At 38.4% G+C, this 13,709-nt stretch overlaps 1 protein-coding gene across 6 annotated transcripts in view; it reads left to right on the top strand.

Moving 5' to 3' along the window:
• Positions 1-13,709, top strand: part of SCAPER (S-phase cyclin A associated protein in the ER) — a 345,110-nt gene that overhangs the window by 308,251 nt on the left and 23,150 nt on the right. For all 6 annotated transcript variants that reach the window (XM_073303508.1, XM_073303509.1, XM_073303513.1 and 3 more), the window contains 2 exons: positions 1,353-1,590; positions 4,611-4,760. In XM_073303508.1, coding sequence (XP_073159609.1) covers positions 1,353-1,590; positions 4,611-4,760 — 388 coding nt within the window. The remainder of the gene's footprint in view (positions 1-1,352; positions 1,591-4,610; positions 4,761-13,709) is intronic.

A 13,709-nucleotide genomic window follows, 5' to 3' on the forward strand; every position in this document is an offset into this window, starting at 1 on the left:
TTGGGTGACCGGAACTGACCACAGTATCCGAGGTGAAGAACTGCTATTAATTTTTGTAATGACATAATATGTTAATACTATTTTTTATTACATCCTAGCATTGGATTGTTGTTTTGACTGCCACTGCACATTAAACAGAGGTTTTCACTGAGCTCTCTCAGTGCAAGGCTCAGTACTTTTCCTTAGGGGTTAAATTTAGAACCCTGCAGCATGTATAAGTAGTTCAAATAATCTCTTCCAATGTGCATTACCTTATATTTGTCAGTGTTTAATCGCATCCTGCTGTCCATTAGGTCTCTTCTGGAGTTTTCATAGTCTTCTCTAATAATGACTGTCCTAAATACATTTGTTTCACCTGCAGATTTTATCACTTCACTGTTACACCCTCTTTTCCACATTATTAAGTATGTGAAACAACACCAGTTCTGATATAGATCAATGAGAAAACTCACTGTTAACCATTTGCCCTGTTGAAAATCGACCATTTACTCCTACTCTCTGTTTTCTGTCTCTTTGTCATTGCAGAACTTTCACCCCAAGACTACTTAGTTTTCTCAGTAGACTCTTATGAGGGGCGATGTCAAAGGCTTGTTTAAAAGTTCAGATTAATTAAAACTGTCAATTTTCTTTTAACCATAGATTTTTTGCATCCACAAGAAATTCTGGTAGATTGAAGAAGCATGGTTTTCCTTTACACAAATTGTACTAGTTTGTCCTTTTTCCTTAGGTTTTGCTACCCTGCAGTCTTCTAATATAGTAGCTGATTTTAATAAGAGGCTGCATATTTTTGTTTGCAGGTCACCCATTTCATTCTTAAATTCCTTCAGAACTCTCAGATGAATATCATCTGATCCTGGTATCTTGTTGCTATTTAATATATCAATTTGTTCCAGCCACCGTCTCTTTGTCAGTTATGGTGGTGAGGGTCCCAAAGGAGCTCCTCCACCTCTGCCAGCTATTGTCATAAAGAAACTGACCTTGAGCATAGGGGTGTTGGCTAAATATATGTATGAGAGATGTGCAAGGAGCTACTATGATTCAAGTGGTCATAACTTTCAAGTTATGGAGTTCCTGTCGGGTATCACACTGGTAGGAACCTAGGAGTGGAATCAGAGATCAATATCTTTGGAGAAAGATACTTAAAGATAGCTGTATAATTATCTAGAGAGACTTTATATATAAATGAGGGTATATTGTCAAACATTTTGTGGAAATACTACGGTTTCCTGACATCATATAGACATCAGATTTTTTCATATTTAACTGTTTACTTGTTTTCTTCTGTTTGACATATTAAAAATGTTAGCTCTCGTGGTAGTTTTGTTTTAGACAGTTTAATGTTTCTTTGGCAGGTCCTGGACCATATTTGACAATACACATCAGGATCCCACAGGACTAACTGCAGTCCTTCAAACTACAGATCTAGTTGGAGTCTTGCATATGCTGTACTGTATTCTTTTCCATGGCACAATCTCAGACCCAAACATGGCAAGTCCTAAAGAGAGTTATACAGAGAACACAATCCAGGTTGCTATTCAGAGTTTACGTTTCTTCAGTAGCTTTGCAGTTCTTGATTTGCCAGCTTTTCAGGTAACAATTTTTGCTTTTTTAACTTATGATTAAAATTAGAACATACGAAAGCTTATGCCCAAATACATTGGTTAGTCTCTAAGGTGCCACAAGGACTCCTTGTTGTTTTCGCTTATATATTGTTGTGTACATTTTCTTTTAATTTAGCTAAACACATATAAATGTATTTAAAATTAACTTGAGGAAGAGTCACAAAGGAAGTAAGTACTCTTTGTTCTTATTTCTGCATGCATCGAATTGCTATTTGTTAATGTTATTTCCATTGTCTAACTATGGGAAATAATAAATGCAATCTATTTTTTTTATTATAAGGTAGACATACAGAAGACACACACTAAACTGAATATACAACATTACCATTTTGGTCCACTGATTTTGAGGGTGACCAGTATGTTATATATCAAATCTAATCGCCTGTGTTACGAGCTTGCAAACCTTATGTGTCAAGGTCCACAAACAGCTTTTTTGTTTTGTTTTTGGAATGGGAAATGGCTTATTTGTATGATACTGTGAGCTGCTTAGGTGCCTTGAGTTGATGGCTGCATCTCTAGATCACACTGTGTTTAAGTGTGACTTGCCACGTACTTGAATTTAAGATGGTACAACAGCTAGAAAAACACTATCTTTTAAAATTCCTTAGGAAAAAAACATTTTAGTTTTGCAGGTGGGGACAAAATCTCTCTTGAAATTTTAATTTTGTAAAATAAAATACATGTGTTGCCCATTTTTGACTTATTCAAGCCACAAAAATAGACCATTTTTATAGGAAAACTATCTCAGATTGGTTTCATTAAAAAAAGGAAGAAGAAATTTGTCTGGCAATTAGTCCATAATGCAAATTAATAACTTTTCCACTTTAAGAAAAAAATAATATTAAAATATTCCAGAAATAAATGAGTAAAAGTTTTTATTAATGTGAGGTGAAATTGCAAATAACATTGCTTTGTAAAACTGCTTTGCTAACAATGAATCTCATGCAGTATATCAAATGAAGTTTTTATGTATAATGGATACATTTGTCCAATCATATCGTGCATCATGGGCTCCTGTCTGCACTGTGCTGAAATGAGCAGGAGTTTTGCCTGAGTGAAGAATGCAGAATAATCCGCCCTCAACTCCCACTTCTTGATTTTTAGTTTTAGTACAACTAATAGCCCTAATCTAACAACTAGTTCTGTGCAGGAAGACCCGTTCATCCACATAGATCCAGTTGCAGAATTAAGGCCACTCTGTTGGGGGGGGCAAATTTCCAAAAAGTATAAGTTATTTCATATGTAAATCCTGCATCTATGTGCACAACCATGTGCATTTATGCTTTGTAGAGCCGTGTGTTATAGAACTGATTGTATTAAGTACAGTATAACAATTACTGTCTCTGTGAATCTGAGATGGGCTTCAGTTCAATTCAGCATTTTCTTTACCTGCTTTGCTGAATTGGGGTCATAGTATTGCTTTGATGGACAGAATCACTATTCCATTCTTAGTAACTATTTGTCTCCATCTGTTAATGTTAACTATTTAGTTAATGTTAAAAATGCTTATTATTGTCCCTCCTGACACTTAGGAACTGTAGCAGACTATAAGGTAGGAAAGAAAGAAATCATAGTTTATGTACTGCCTGATGATTATTAGCTCTCAGGAATAATTTTATCATGTAATAGTAAGGCCATAGAACAGTTTTCTTATTAAAAGAAGAGGTCCAGTATGGCACAGTATGAATTAATATCAACACAGATAATCCCCTGGCTCATGGGTGTGTACGTCATTTAACTTGACAGTCCAAACAATTGAAAGATGGTAGTGAGAAACAATACACAGGATACTGAATTACTATTAATTCAGGCTAAAGAGGAAGCATAGTTTCCTTGAAAAATTAGTTTAACTTTTATACACAAACTCATGTGCCCCTTGGCCTGTTGTTATCAGAGAAGGTTAAACACAGAGCATTAGGTCACAGCGTGCATGACATGACTAATTAAGTAAGGGCTGGACCCAAAAACATATTGCTACATGATGTAAAGTAGCAAATAGATACTATATTATGTTTTGAAGCTTGAAAGTATAACAACTTATTGGGGGTATTAACTATGGAGATGGAAGATATCCATTGCTGGTTTTTTAAAACAAAAATTCCATTTTTCTGGGCTGAATTTTGATTACGGTAAAACCTAACTCTAGCATACTTAGATTTATGTACATATAGTCCACACAGAAAGAAAGAAAAAACTTTCAGATGAAAGATATTTTCCCACAGGCCTGTGCTGTTGTTTCATTAGAGTTAGTAGACTGTCATGCTCATTCCTTATGCTTCAGTTTTCCCCTTTGCCCTTTTGTCGCTCTGTCTGTTTGACATGTTTATTAAATAGAGGCTGTAGGCTGCACAGATAAAATCTAATTCTCCTGAATCTCCACACTACAGCAATTTGCCTACTTTCAGAAAGTATCCCAAAAAAGAATTGCAGCTGATGGTTGTCTTCTTTTGGATGTTTTCAACTTTTGAAAGTGTTTGTTTGAAAAGTTATTCGTTGTTATTTATCTTTCTTTTCCGTTCAGAACACACAGATATTAATGAGAAATGTATTTTGCTCTTTTGCAAAAATTGGGAATGATTTGTTTTCCTTTGCTTATTACTGAGAATTATTATTAGTATTAAGTTTTCCCGGAACATGTTCTCCATATTTAATGAAATTGGCTACTTAATGCTAACGGAATGCCAACTGAGAAGAATCCAAATTTTTCTTTGCCCATTTAAAATTAAAATTCAGTTTTATTTACAGTGGCATTTATCCTATTAATTAACATCCTACTGATAAGTTGCTGAAAAAGTTAAGGGGGGCGGGGCAGGGGTTCATTTGGCATTTTTTTACCACAACCATTATACAATCAAAAGTATAACCAAAATCTTACTTGAATACTTTCTGATAACATTGAAGAGGATGTGTTTTGTAATTTCACCTCTCATTTGTTTCAGTTAGTCCCTATAATATATTGCTAGGTTATGATTTCATGTTTTCTGTCAGTCTATTGTAGGTGCTGAGGGCCTTTCCCTTGCATTCCGTCACATTATCAGCTCTTTGCTGTGGTACTGTTCTCAGCATACCTGTGAAGAACTGCTACATGAAGTCATTGTTTGTGTTGGGTATTTTACAGTCAACCATCCAGATAATCAGGTAAGGAAATCAGAAAATGTGATTGGGATTATTGTGCACATGTTTAGGCCCTGATTCTGAAATACTTAATTACGTGAGTAGTGCCGTTGAGGCTGATGTGGTTCCTCATGTGTGTAAGTTTATGTACATACATAAGCATCTGTAAGATTGGAGCCTAAGTTTTGTATTAGGACAAAAGACTAAATGAGGAATGCAAAGGGGGACATCATTTCTTTTTGATATTTATTTATTTTTTATGGTTGGTACTCCTGTGCTTGAGATACTCATAGCACTGACCAGCCATAATTAGGCCTGGTCACTGCCAAAACAGGACTGTTGACAAATATGTTTTTCATGTCCACAAGGGTGTTATATTTTGTGTTCATATATTTTCCTTTTATCCTTTCCTGTTGGATAAACGTTTGTACCAGAGAGAAGGCCAAATCCTACCTTTAGATATATGCAAATGCAAATCTCCTGGAAGCCAATAAGAGCTGTGCATGCATATCTGATAATAGAATTTATCCCTTGTTCTTCATTCTGCTATTAATTTTAACCTTACAATTTGTACTAAATTATATTAATAGTGCACTGGTCTCTCTGATTCCTGCGGGAATGACTCTTACATTCTGTTTTAGTTGCAAAACATAACCTGATATTACAACATTGGAAATCCCCTTCAACTTCCTGGACACTGCAGTCCACAGCTATAATGGACTCCCTGAACTCACACACTAGAAAGAACTGCTTACAAAATAATCAGGATGTAAAACTTTGAGGATATTTGGAGTCGGGGTATACCAGAGTGTAAATCAGGGCAGAACTTCGCCCTTGCTCTTTAGTTTTGAATACTTGGGCCTGACTGTGTGTGTGTACATAGAAATTGTATTATGTTGCATCATCCTTTGATATTATTCAGTTATACAGTGTATTTTACAGTGTCATTTGCCTTATTACTCCTTTATGTCTGTTTCTGCTCTGCCCCTTTTCTGTTAAACTATTTTATTCAGAATTAGAAGTTTAATCCCCTCCATAAATTGAAGAGCAGATGTAAGTGAATGTTTCAACTTGTCGGTATAAGTTTTTTTGTTTTTTTTTTTTAAACCTTTTGAACTATGATGGTAGGGCTGTCAACTGCAATTTGAACATTGTAATATCTTAGGGCTGACAATGCAGTAAAAAATGTAATTTCAGCGGTTTTGGCCACAGCTTCAGAGAAACTGCTGCAGCCCGGCTACCGTGTGAAGCCAAATCCTAATTCAGGATCCAAAAGTTACCTGGCACTGATCCCTCAGAAAACTGACTCCAAGGATGGTCCTGTGTTTTGCAGGGCTAATGTTAAGTAACTTTTGGAACTTGAATCAGGATTAGACTCCATTGAAGCAGAAATCGAAAAGTCCTGTGGAGACACTGCTCTTTCACACAGACTGCCTGCAGGTGGTATTTTTGTAATGTGTTCATTTTGAGAGCAGAGTGGTATTGCTGAGCTTTCCAGATTCCCGCTGCAGTGTAACTAGTCTTGTTGGTATACAGAAGTGCCAGTGAACTCCATCTTCCTTTTCTCTCTACTCCAAGAATTCTTTTTTTGGCTCACAAATATAAACAGATGTGATCCATTGGAAAAGGGACATGCACCGTTAATGTGCCAATAATAGCGCGGAAGAGGAACCTCTTTCCAGAGATGTCAGTTGCAGTGCTCTACAGTGCCCATTGCTGTTTAGTTTTGTGCCCTAGGGCAAAGCTCCACCAGCTTGTAAGCAGGCACAATGCCACCCTAGCAGATGGCTATGGGGAGTAGGTAGCCGAAAGATAAAGTATGTGCATAAATGTGTTTGTCTGAGGGCATGATTCTCAGCTGGTGATGTTGCAGTCCGTCTAAATCTTCAGCATCTGCACTTGTGGTTAAAGTCATGTGCCATCACTAATGTAGAACTACCTCTGAACTGGATTAAATTTGAGGATTAATAATAACTTCTTCACCTACATAAAACAATTTTAGGTCCTTGCTAAAATAAGCACGGTACTGGTCAGGCAGTGGAGGTAGTATAACATAGTGGACTGCTTGGTGTCACTTCTTCAAACTATTTATTTCTGTTAGAGATGTGCAAAATTAGGGGTCATTTTGTGAGCATTTCATTTATAAAAATGGCAATTTTCGTTTAATGCTTTGCAAATTTTTTTTCAAAAATCAGTTTTCTCAAGCAAAAACATGTTTTCACCCTGTTCACAATTTGTTGAAGACTACCAAGATCCCACACCTTTTAAAACCACCCTTCAGCCTGTGGCGTAATATTTATGAGATCTCCAACTAGATGGGATACAGGTTTTGCTTTTATGTCATAGAATCTGGTAATTTGTTATTTAATTTTTTAAAAATCCACATGTATTTTAAACGGTCAAATTTTGCTCCTTAGAGAAAACAGATATTCATGCCTCCTGGTCTGTTCTAATCTTAAAAAAAAAAGAAAAAACTGATCCCTGAGTCAACTTGTTTCTCTTTCCTTCTGTAGGACCATTCATGTAGGCTCAAATAAGGAGCATTTCTTTACCTCAAGTTGGACCCTTTAGGCTTTAACACCTTTTCAGAAAGTTACCTGCCTGTATTGTGAGGATAAGGGCAATAACTGAGTTTCTCTTTTACCCTGTTTAAGCATAGACTGTCTCTGGCCAGCTAGTAATAAAATCAGGTACCAAACAGGCACTGGGATTTGCGTGCAACTGTTATTTTCATATACTAGTAGTGCTGTGGTTCCCAGTAATGAAGTGATGTCTTCCATGATACAGGAAGTGCTTCTGGCTCATTTATTACCACTATAATGTAAGTTCCTGAACTTTCTGTTTTTACATTAACATTTGTGCAATGCTAGTTTTAAAAAAATCAATATATTCCTGAAGCAGAAGCCAAATAATAAATGCTCTAAAACAGTAAACATTAGCCTCATTAAAGATGCTGGAGTGTTGTAAGCAAGACACAAGAAGTAATTCTTCTGTTCTACTCTGCGCTGATTAGACCTCAGCTGGAGTATTGTGCCCAGTTCTAGGTACCACATTTCAGGAAAGATGTGGACAAATTGGAGAAAGTCCAAAGAAGAGCAACAAAAATGATTAAAAGTCTAGAAAGCATTACCTTATGAGAGAAGATTGAAAAAATTGGCTTTGTTTAGTCTGGAGAAGAGAAGACTAAGCAGGGAGATGATAGTGATTTTCAAGTACATAAAAGATTATTATAAGGAGGAGGGACAAAAATTGTTCTCATTAACCTCTGAGGATAGGACAAGAAGCAATGGGCTTACATTGTAGCAAGGGTGGTTTAGGTTGGACATTAGGAAAGACTTTCTAACTGTCAGGGTAGTCAAGGACTGGAATAAATTGCTTTGGAAGGTTGTGGAATCTCTGTCATTGGCGATTTAAAGGCAGGTTAGACAAACACCTGTCAGGGATGGTCTAGATCATTGGTTCTCAAAGCCAGCCCGCCGCTCATTCAGGGAAAGCCCCTGGCAGGCCGGACCGGATTGTTTACCTGCCGCGTCCTCAGGTTCAGCCAATTGCGGCTCCCACTGGCCGCGTTTTGCCGCTCCAGGCCAATGGGGGCTGTGGGAAGGGCGGCCAGCATGTCACTTGGCCTGTGCCGCTTCCTGCAGCACCCATTGGCCTGGAGCAGCGAACCGCAGCCAGTGGGAGCTGCGATCGGCCGAACCTGCAGACGTGGCTGATAAACAAACTGGTCCGGCGCGCCAGGGGCTTTCCCTGAAGGAGCGGCAGACCAGCTTTGAGAACCACTGGTCTAGATAATATTTAGTCCTGCTTTGAGTGCAGGGAACGGGACTAGAAGACCTCTCAAGGTCTGTTCCAGTTCTATGATTCTGTGCTCCAAGAAGTCAAAGCATGTATCCCAGATTTCACTGAAGACGACAAATATTCCTTCGATCAGAGGTGGGCAGACTACGGCCCGCTGGCCACATCCGTCCCAGGGGACCCTCCTGCCCGGCCCTGAGCTTCTGGCCCGGGAGGCTAGTCCCTGGCCCCTCCCCAACTGTTCCTCCTCCACCGCAGCCTCAGCTCACTGCGCTGCCGGTGCAGTGCTCTGGGCGGCAGGGCTGCGAGCTCCTGGGGCAGTGCAACTGCAGAGCCCGGCCTGACCCAGTGTCTGTGCTGTGCAGTGGCATGGCTGGCTCCAGCCAAGCGGCGCGGCTGTAACGCCGCCAGCCACCATTGCTCCAGGCAGCGCGGTAAGGGGGCAGGGAGTGGGGGGGGGGTGGATAGGGGGCAGGGGGGTTTGGGGGTGGTGGTCAGGGGGCGAGGGTGTGGATAGAGGTCGGGGCGGTCAGAGGGCGGGGAACAGGGGCTTGAATGGCGGCAGGAGTCCCGGGGGGGGCAGTCAGGAAGGAGGGAGGGTTGGATGGGGCGACGGGGGGCAGTCAGAGGACAGGGAGCAGGGGGGAGTGGATGAGGCAGGGGTCCTGGGGTGGGGGGCTGTCAGAGAACGGGGGGGTTGGATGGGGCAGGAGTTTGGGGGTGGGGAGGACGGCATCAGGGGGTGAGAAGTTGGGGGGTGGATGGAGGGGGAGGCAGGCCACATCTGGCTGTTTGGGGAGGCACAGCCTCCCCTAACAGGCCCTCCATAAAAGTTCCAAAATCCGATGCGGCCCTTGGGCCAAAAAGTTTGCCCGCCCCTGCCTTATATCCTGGTAACTGTGTTTGTATATTCATCAAGCACATTTTAAGGGACCATTGACTGGGATATTTCATATCAGCCTTCTGATTGCTCCTGCAGTCAAATAAATGTTTGTTGTGGTTTGTTTGTAGTTTAAACATGTCTTTTCCTCTGTAGATTCTTAGTCCCTTATTATCTCTTGTAAATTTCAATTACCTGCTTACTCACAAGAACAAGGCAGACAAATAGCATGGTATATTACAGTGTGTCTGTGTACATTCACATGTATGCCTACAAGCACAGACACAAAACCCAGTATGATGAGTGGGACAAAGAAGCAGCGATCTTATTATTCAGAGTTTGGCAGCCCCTATTTTAGAGGCTGGACAGATTTTTCAGCAGAGGACATTTTCAAATAAGAATGTTATTGGTAAGGTATGTTATATTTTGGGTCTGCCAACCTTGACATTGTCTCTTGAAAAGTAATACAGTGGAGTCCTGATTTAAATAACGAAATAACTTTTGGTCTGTGCAACCAAATAATCGCTGCAAGCAGTGATCAGGATAAAGGGATTCTCTTTTGTTTGGAGCATATTTGATAAGTTTATTTTAAAATTAGTATGACTTTCTGACATTGCCCACATTTATTGTATTGGTAATATTGTTTTTTCATATCCTGTTCTAATCTTCATAAAGCTTTTTTCAGGGCCACTGCTATCACTGAATGAAATAAATGGGTTATGAAACTAAAAAATTTTAAAAGCAAACAGTCCTTTAATATGTTAAATGCTTTAGCATCATTAGTCGAGAATAAACTGCACTGTCTGTTTTGTATCAGCACGTGAACTTTTATTTACTGTAGGGTTAGACAGCTTGCATTTTTACAGGACAAGAATTCTGTAATCATGCGCTAGTGTAAGATTGCTTTATTAGGCATCTGCTTTGCATAAAGTATGGTCAGTGAAACTGGTTCTCTTTATTTGTCACCATTTAGTCTATTAACTTAAGAAAACAGGTCCCATGATACTAAAGATGCACTCAAAATAATAATAAAAATAAAAATAATGTCCCTATCTTTGATTAAGCCAATCATCTACTTACTATAGGATTAGAGTTTCTAATTAAAATATTGTTGTTAATTAAAAAATCCTCTCGTATTTTATTACATTTTCATTCCCTTTTCTACTTTGTCTGATTTAATTATTATAATGAACGTAATTGGTATGTGCTGTTAACCATATACTTCATTTGCATTTTATATTGGATAATTGAATGTAGCCTGATAATTAAATTAACACAAATGACAGATGATTTGGCTTCCTTCACATTACTGTTTGGGGAATAAAAATCTTTGCATATTCATTATAGTTAGGGAATATACTTAATTTGGAAAATCTTTTCAAATTAAAGACCTTAGACCCATGATCTTGCATCAAAAGGCTCCAAAAGAAGTTGCACTGTTCATCTATCTAGTTGTGCCTGTATCATAAATCTAGTTTTATTACTTACAGGAATTAACACAAACAATGTATTTAAACTGCTTTTGTGTAAGTCTGACTCACTTTGGGTATTGGCAATATGATACAGAGCCTTATACCTCTAAATTATCAATCTGAAGCATGATATTATTAGGTCACTGGGTATAAACTCCCCATTTATTGGCTCAAGAAAAGTCATTTAGATTTAAAATGTTTTTATTGTAAATTCATATATAATTTATAACATTGATGGATTACAATAAACCATCTGTTGAAAATAGGAATGCATATATTAAAGGGTCGGTTTTCATTGAATATTGTCATCTACCTACTAGGACACAGCAATAGCATTTTTAATGTGGAAATTTGAATGCAAAACTGACAGAAACTTTTGTACAAGTATAACACCAACTGTAATTTGAAAATGAAAAAAGACCAGTGAACTTTTCAATAGAGGAGTTTCTCCTTTCTTAAAACTATTACACGTCACACAGCAGTAATATCACTGGTATAAATATAATGCTAAAAGAAACAAAGAGTAAACACTTTGTTTCAACTATTTAACATAAAGTTAAAAAAAACAAAAAGGCCATAAAATTGTAAAATGGTGTTAAATGACATTTACATTCACTTTAAAGCCACTTCACATTGTCAGAGTGGTGTAAAGTGGCCATTAGTGTAAATGAGAATCAAGCCCAAATTTTTAAAGGAACCTCAACCTACCTTTAAAATTTGCATTTGATTTTTTTTAATCCAGTCCTTTGTGAGATTATTTTGACATCTAGCTGTGTGATTTACAGGCACAAATACTGGTTGCATGTGTGGGGAATATGTTCAGTCATGTTTATCAAAGTTGCTGATAAATTCTTTCATTTCCATGATCTTCCTAAATTAATATTTGCAAATTTGTAATATTTAAATAGTTGTGTAACTGAAAAAGCACAATTACTGTGTTATTAAATATATTGTTTCTGTGGCATGAAATGGTACTTGCTAGTAGATACTTATTTACTATTTTACACTTCTTGGCATTAGCTGGAGCTTGAGGAAGAAGCAGCAAAGCATAACTGTAAAAGTTAATTATGCCAAGTTTTACTTCATAATGTTTTCCAAGCATAGGTTGAGATTTTCATAGCAGTGCAGGGGATTTATCTTGAGTGGAAAATGTATGGCTAAATCCCCTGCACTGCCTTGAAAATTTCAGCCATAGTGTCTGACATCCTTTATTATTCTGAAATGTTAAATTATGACAGGCGCGATATAGCTAGTATTTACTATCAGTTTTCCATACATACCAGTTCTTAGAACTGTGTAAGAGGATGTTTGTTTACTGGGGACCTTGTGTACCTGGCTGTTCGCCAGCATGCAAAAGAGGAAAAGACGTGGAATAAAGGGGCAAAAGGGCCTCTAACCCATGGAAGGGAGTGCAAAGCCGTGTACCTCACTCTCTCCCTTACTCAAAGCAAAGGAAACCCACTGCATGAGTGAGGGAAAAGGAATGGAGCTAGGGAGCAGTTAACTCTAAGCAGCATGCTCCTTCTGAAACAGTATTTCTACCAGAGGAGCCAACTGAAGTTACTGCTGCTAAGAGAAGCATCAGGTATCATAGCAAGTGTCTAAAAAGACTTTGTCAACTTAAAAATCACAATTTTGTCTGAAAATAATTTCCCGTTGTTTTACAGGTAACAACTAAGTTTTAATTTTTGTAGGTGGTTTATGTTGTGCATTTGATAGCACTTTCTGTGTATAATTTTCACTGTTTCCCTACTGTAGTCTCAGTGTCCACTGTTGTCTGCATCAGTCTTTCAACAACAGAGAAGAGCAACACTTTTAATAATAGATTAAAGGGATTATAAAACCACATAAATTGACAGGGAGGCTTGAAGGACAGGTGTAGGAAAGAGGTTGGAGACCCCATCAGTGGTTTTGTTGGTGGAGTTGATTATTAATTTTTTGTTATAGTCGCATTGCTGCTGGGGTAATTGTGAGGCATTGGGAGTTCACCCAGACCAGTAAGGGGTTGTGTCACCACCTGCCCTGTAACCCTGAGTGCTTCACTTTTTTATCCTTCAGTCTGAAATACTGTACTGAGATGCATGTGTAATAAAACAAGATTAAGTTTATTTACAAAGAACAGATATTTAAGTAATACCAAGTAGAAGTAATTGAGATAGAAATGGTTACAAACAAAAGTAAAAATATGCTTCTAAGATTAAAACCTAATTAAACAAACTAGAGCCTTTTGTTCAAAGCAGTTTCTCACCACAGTTGTTCTTCCAGCATGGCTGGCCAGTTCTTAGCCAGGATGCAACACAGGGCTCAAAGCACTTGGTTTCTTTGGCTCTTCAGGTGAACGATGCCATAATGGATTTTTCTCTCTGCTTATATCCTCAGCGATTATCTGTGTTTTCAAAGTCAGGAAGCCTTCCTGGGTGCTCAGCTTGCTATGTCCACCAGGGAGCTGATGCCATGTTAATTTTTGCAGTCTCCTCTTCCCTCCTCCCCCCATCTGGATAGTTAAGTGGCAATCTCCTCCACTCACTAGTTTGATGGTTTTATTTATCTTTTATGTAAATGTACTTCATTGTCTCTTCTTGCTCAGTTTTCCACTGGAGACCATTCAAGCACATGGGACCACATTCCTTTGTCTAGGGAACGGTGCATGAGACCTACCTGCCAAACACATTTCAATAACCTATTTCCAGTACATATTTATTATTTTCATATATCACTTGCATATCCATCACACAGTAATATTAATGCCACTGTGTTACCAGTTTGCATATGATACCTTCCATGACAACTTTTAGATACAGATTATGACAGCAGTGAGTTGGG

Source organism: Lepidochelys kempii, chromosome 10 (genome assembly GCF_965140265.1).
Source record: "Lepidochelys kempii isolate rLepKem1 chromosome 10, rLepKem1.hap2, whole genome shotgun sequence".
Classification (NCBI taxonomy): Eukaryota; Metazoa; Chordata; order Testudines; family Cheloniidae; genus Lepidochelys; species Lepidochelys kempii.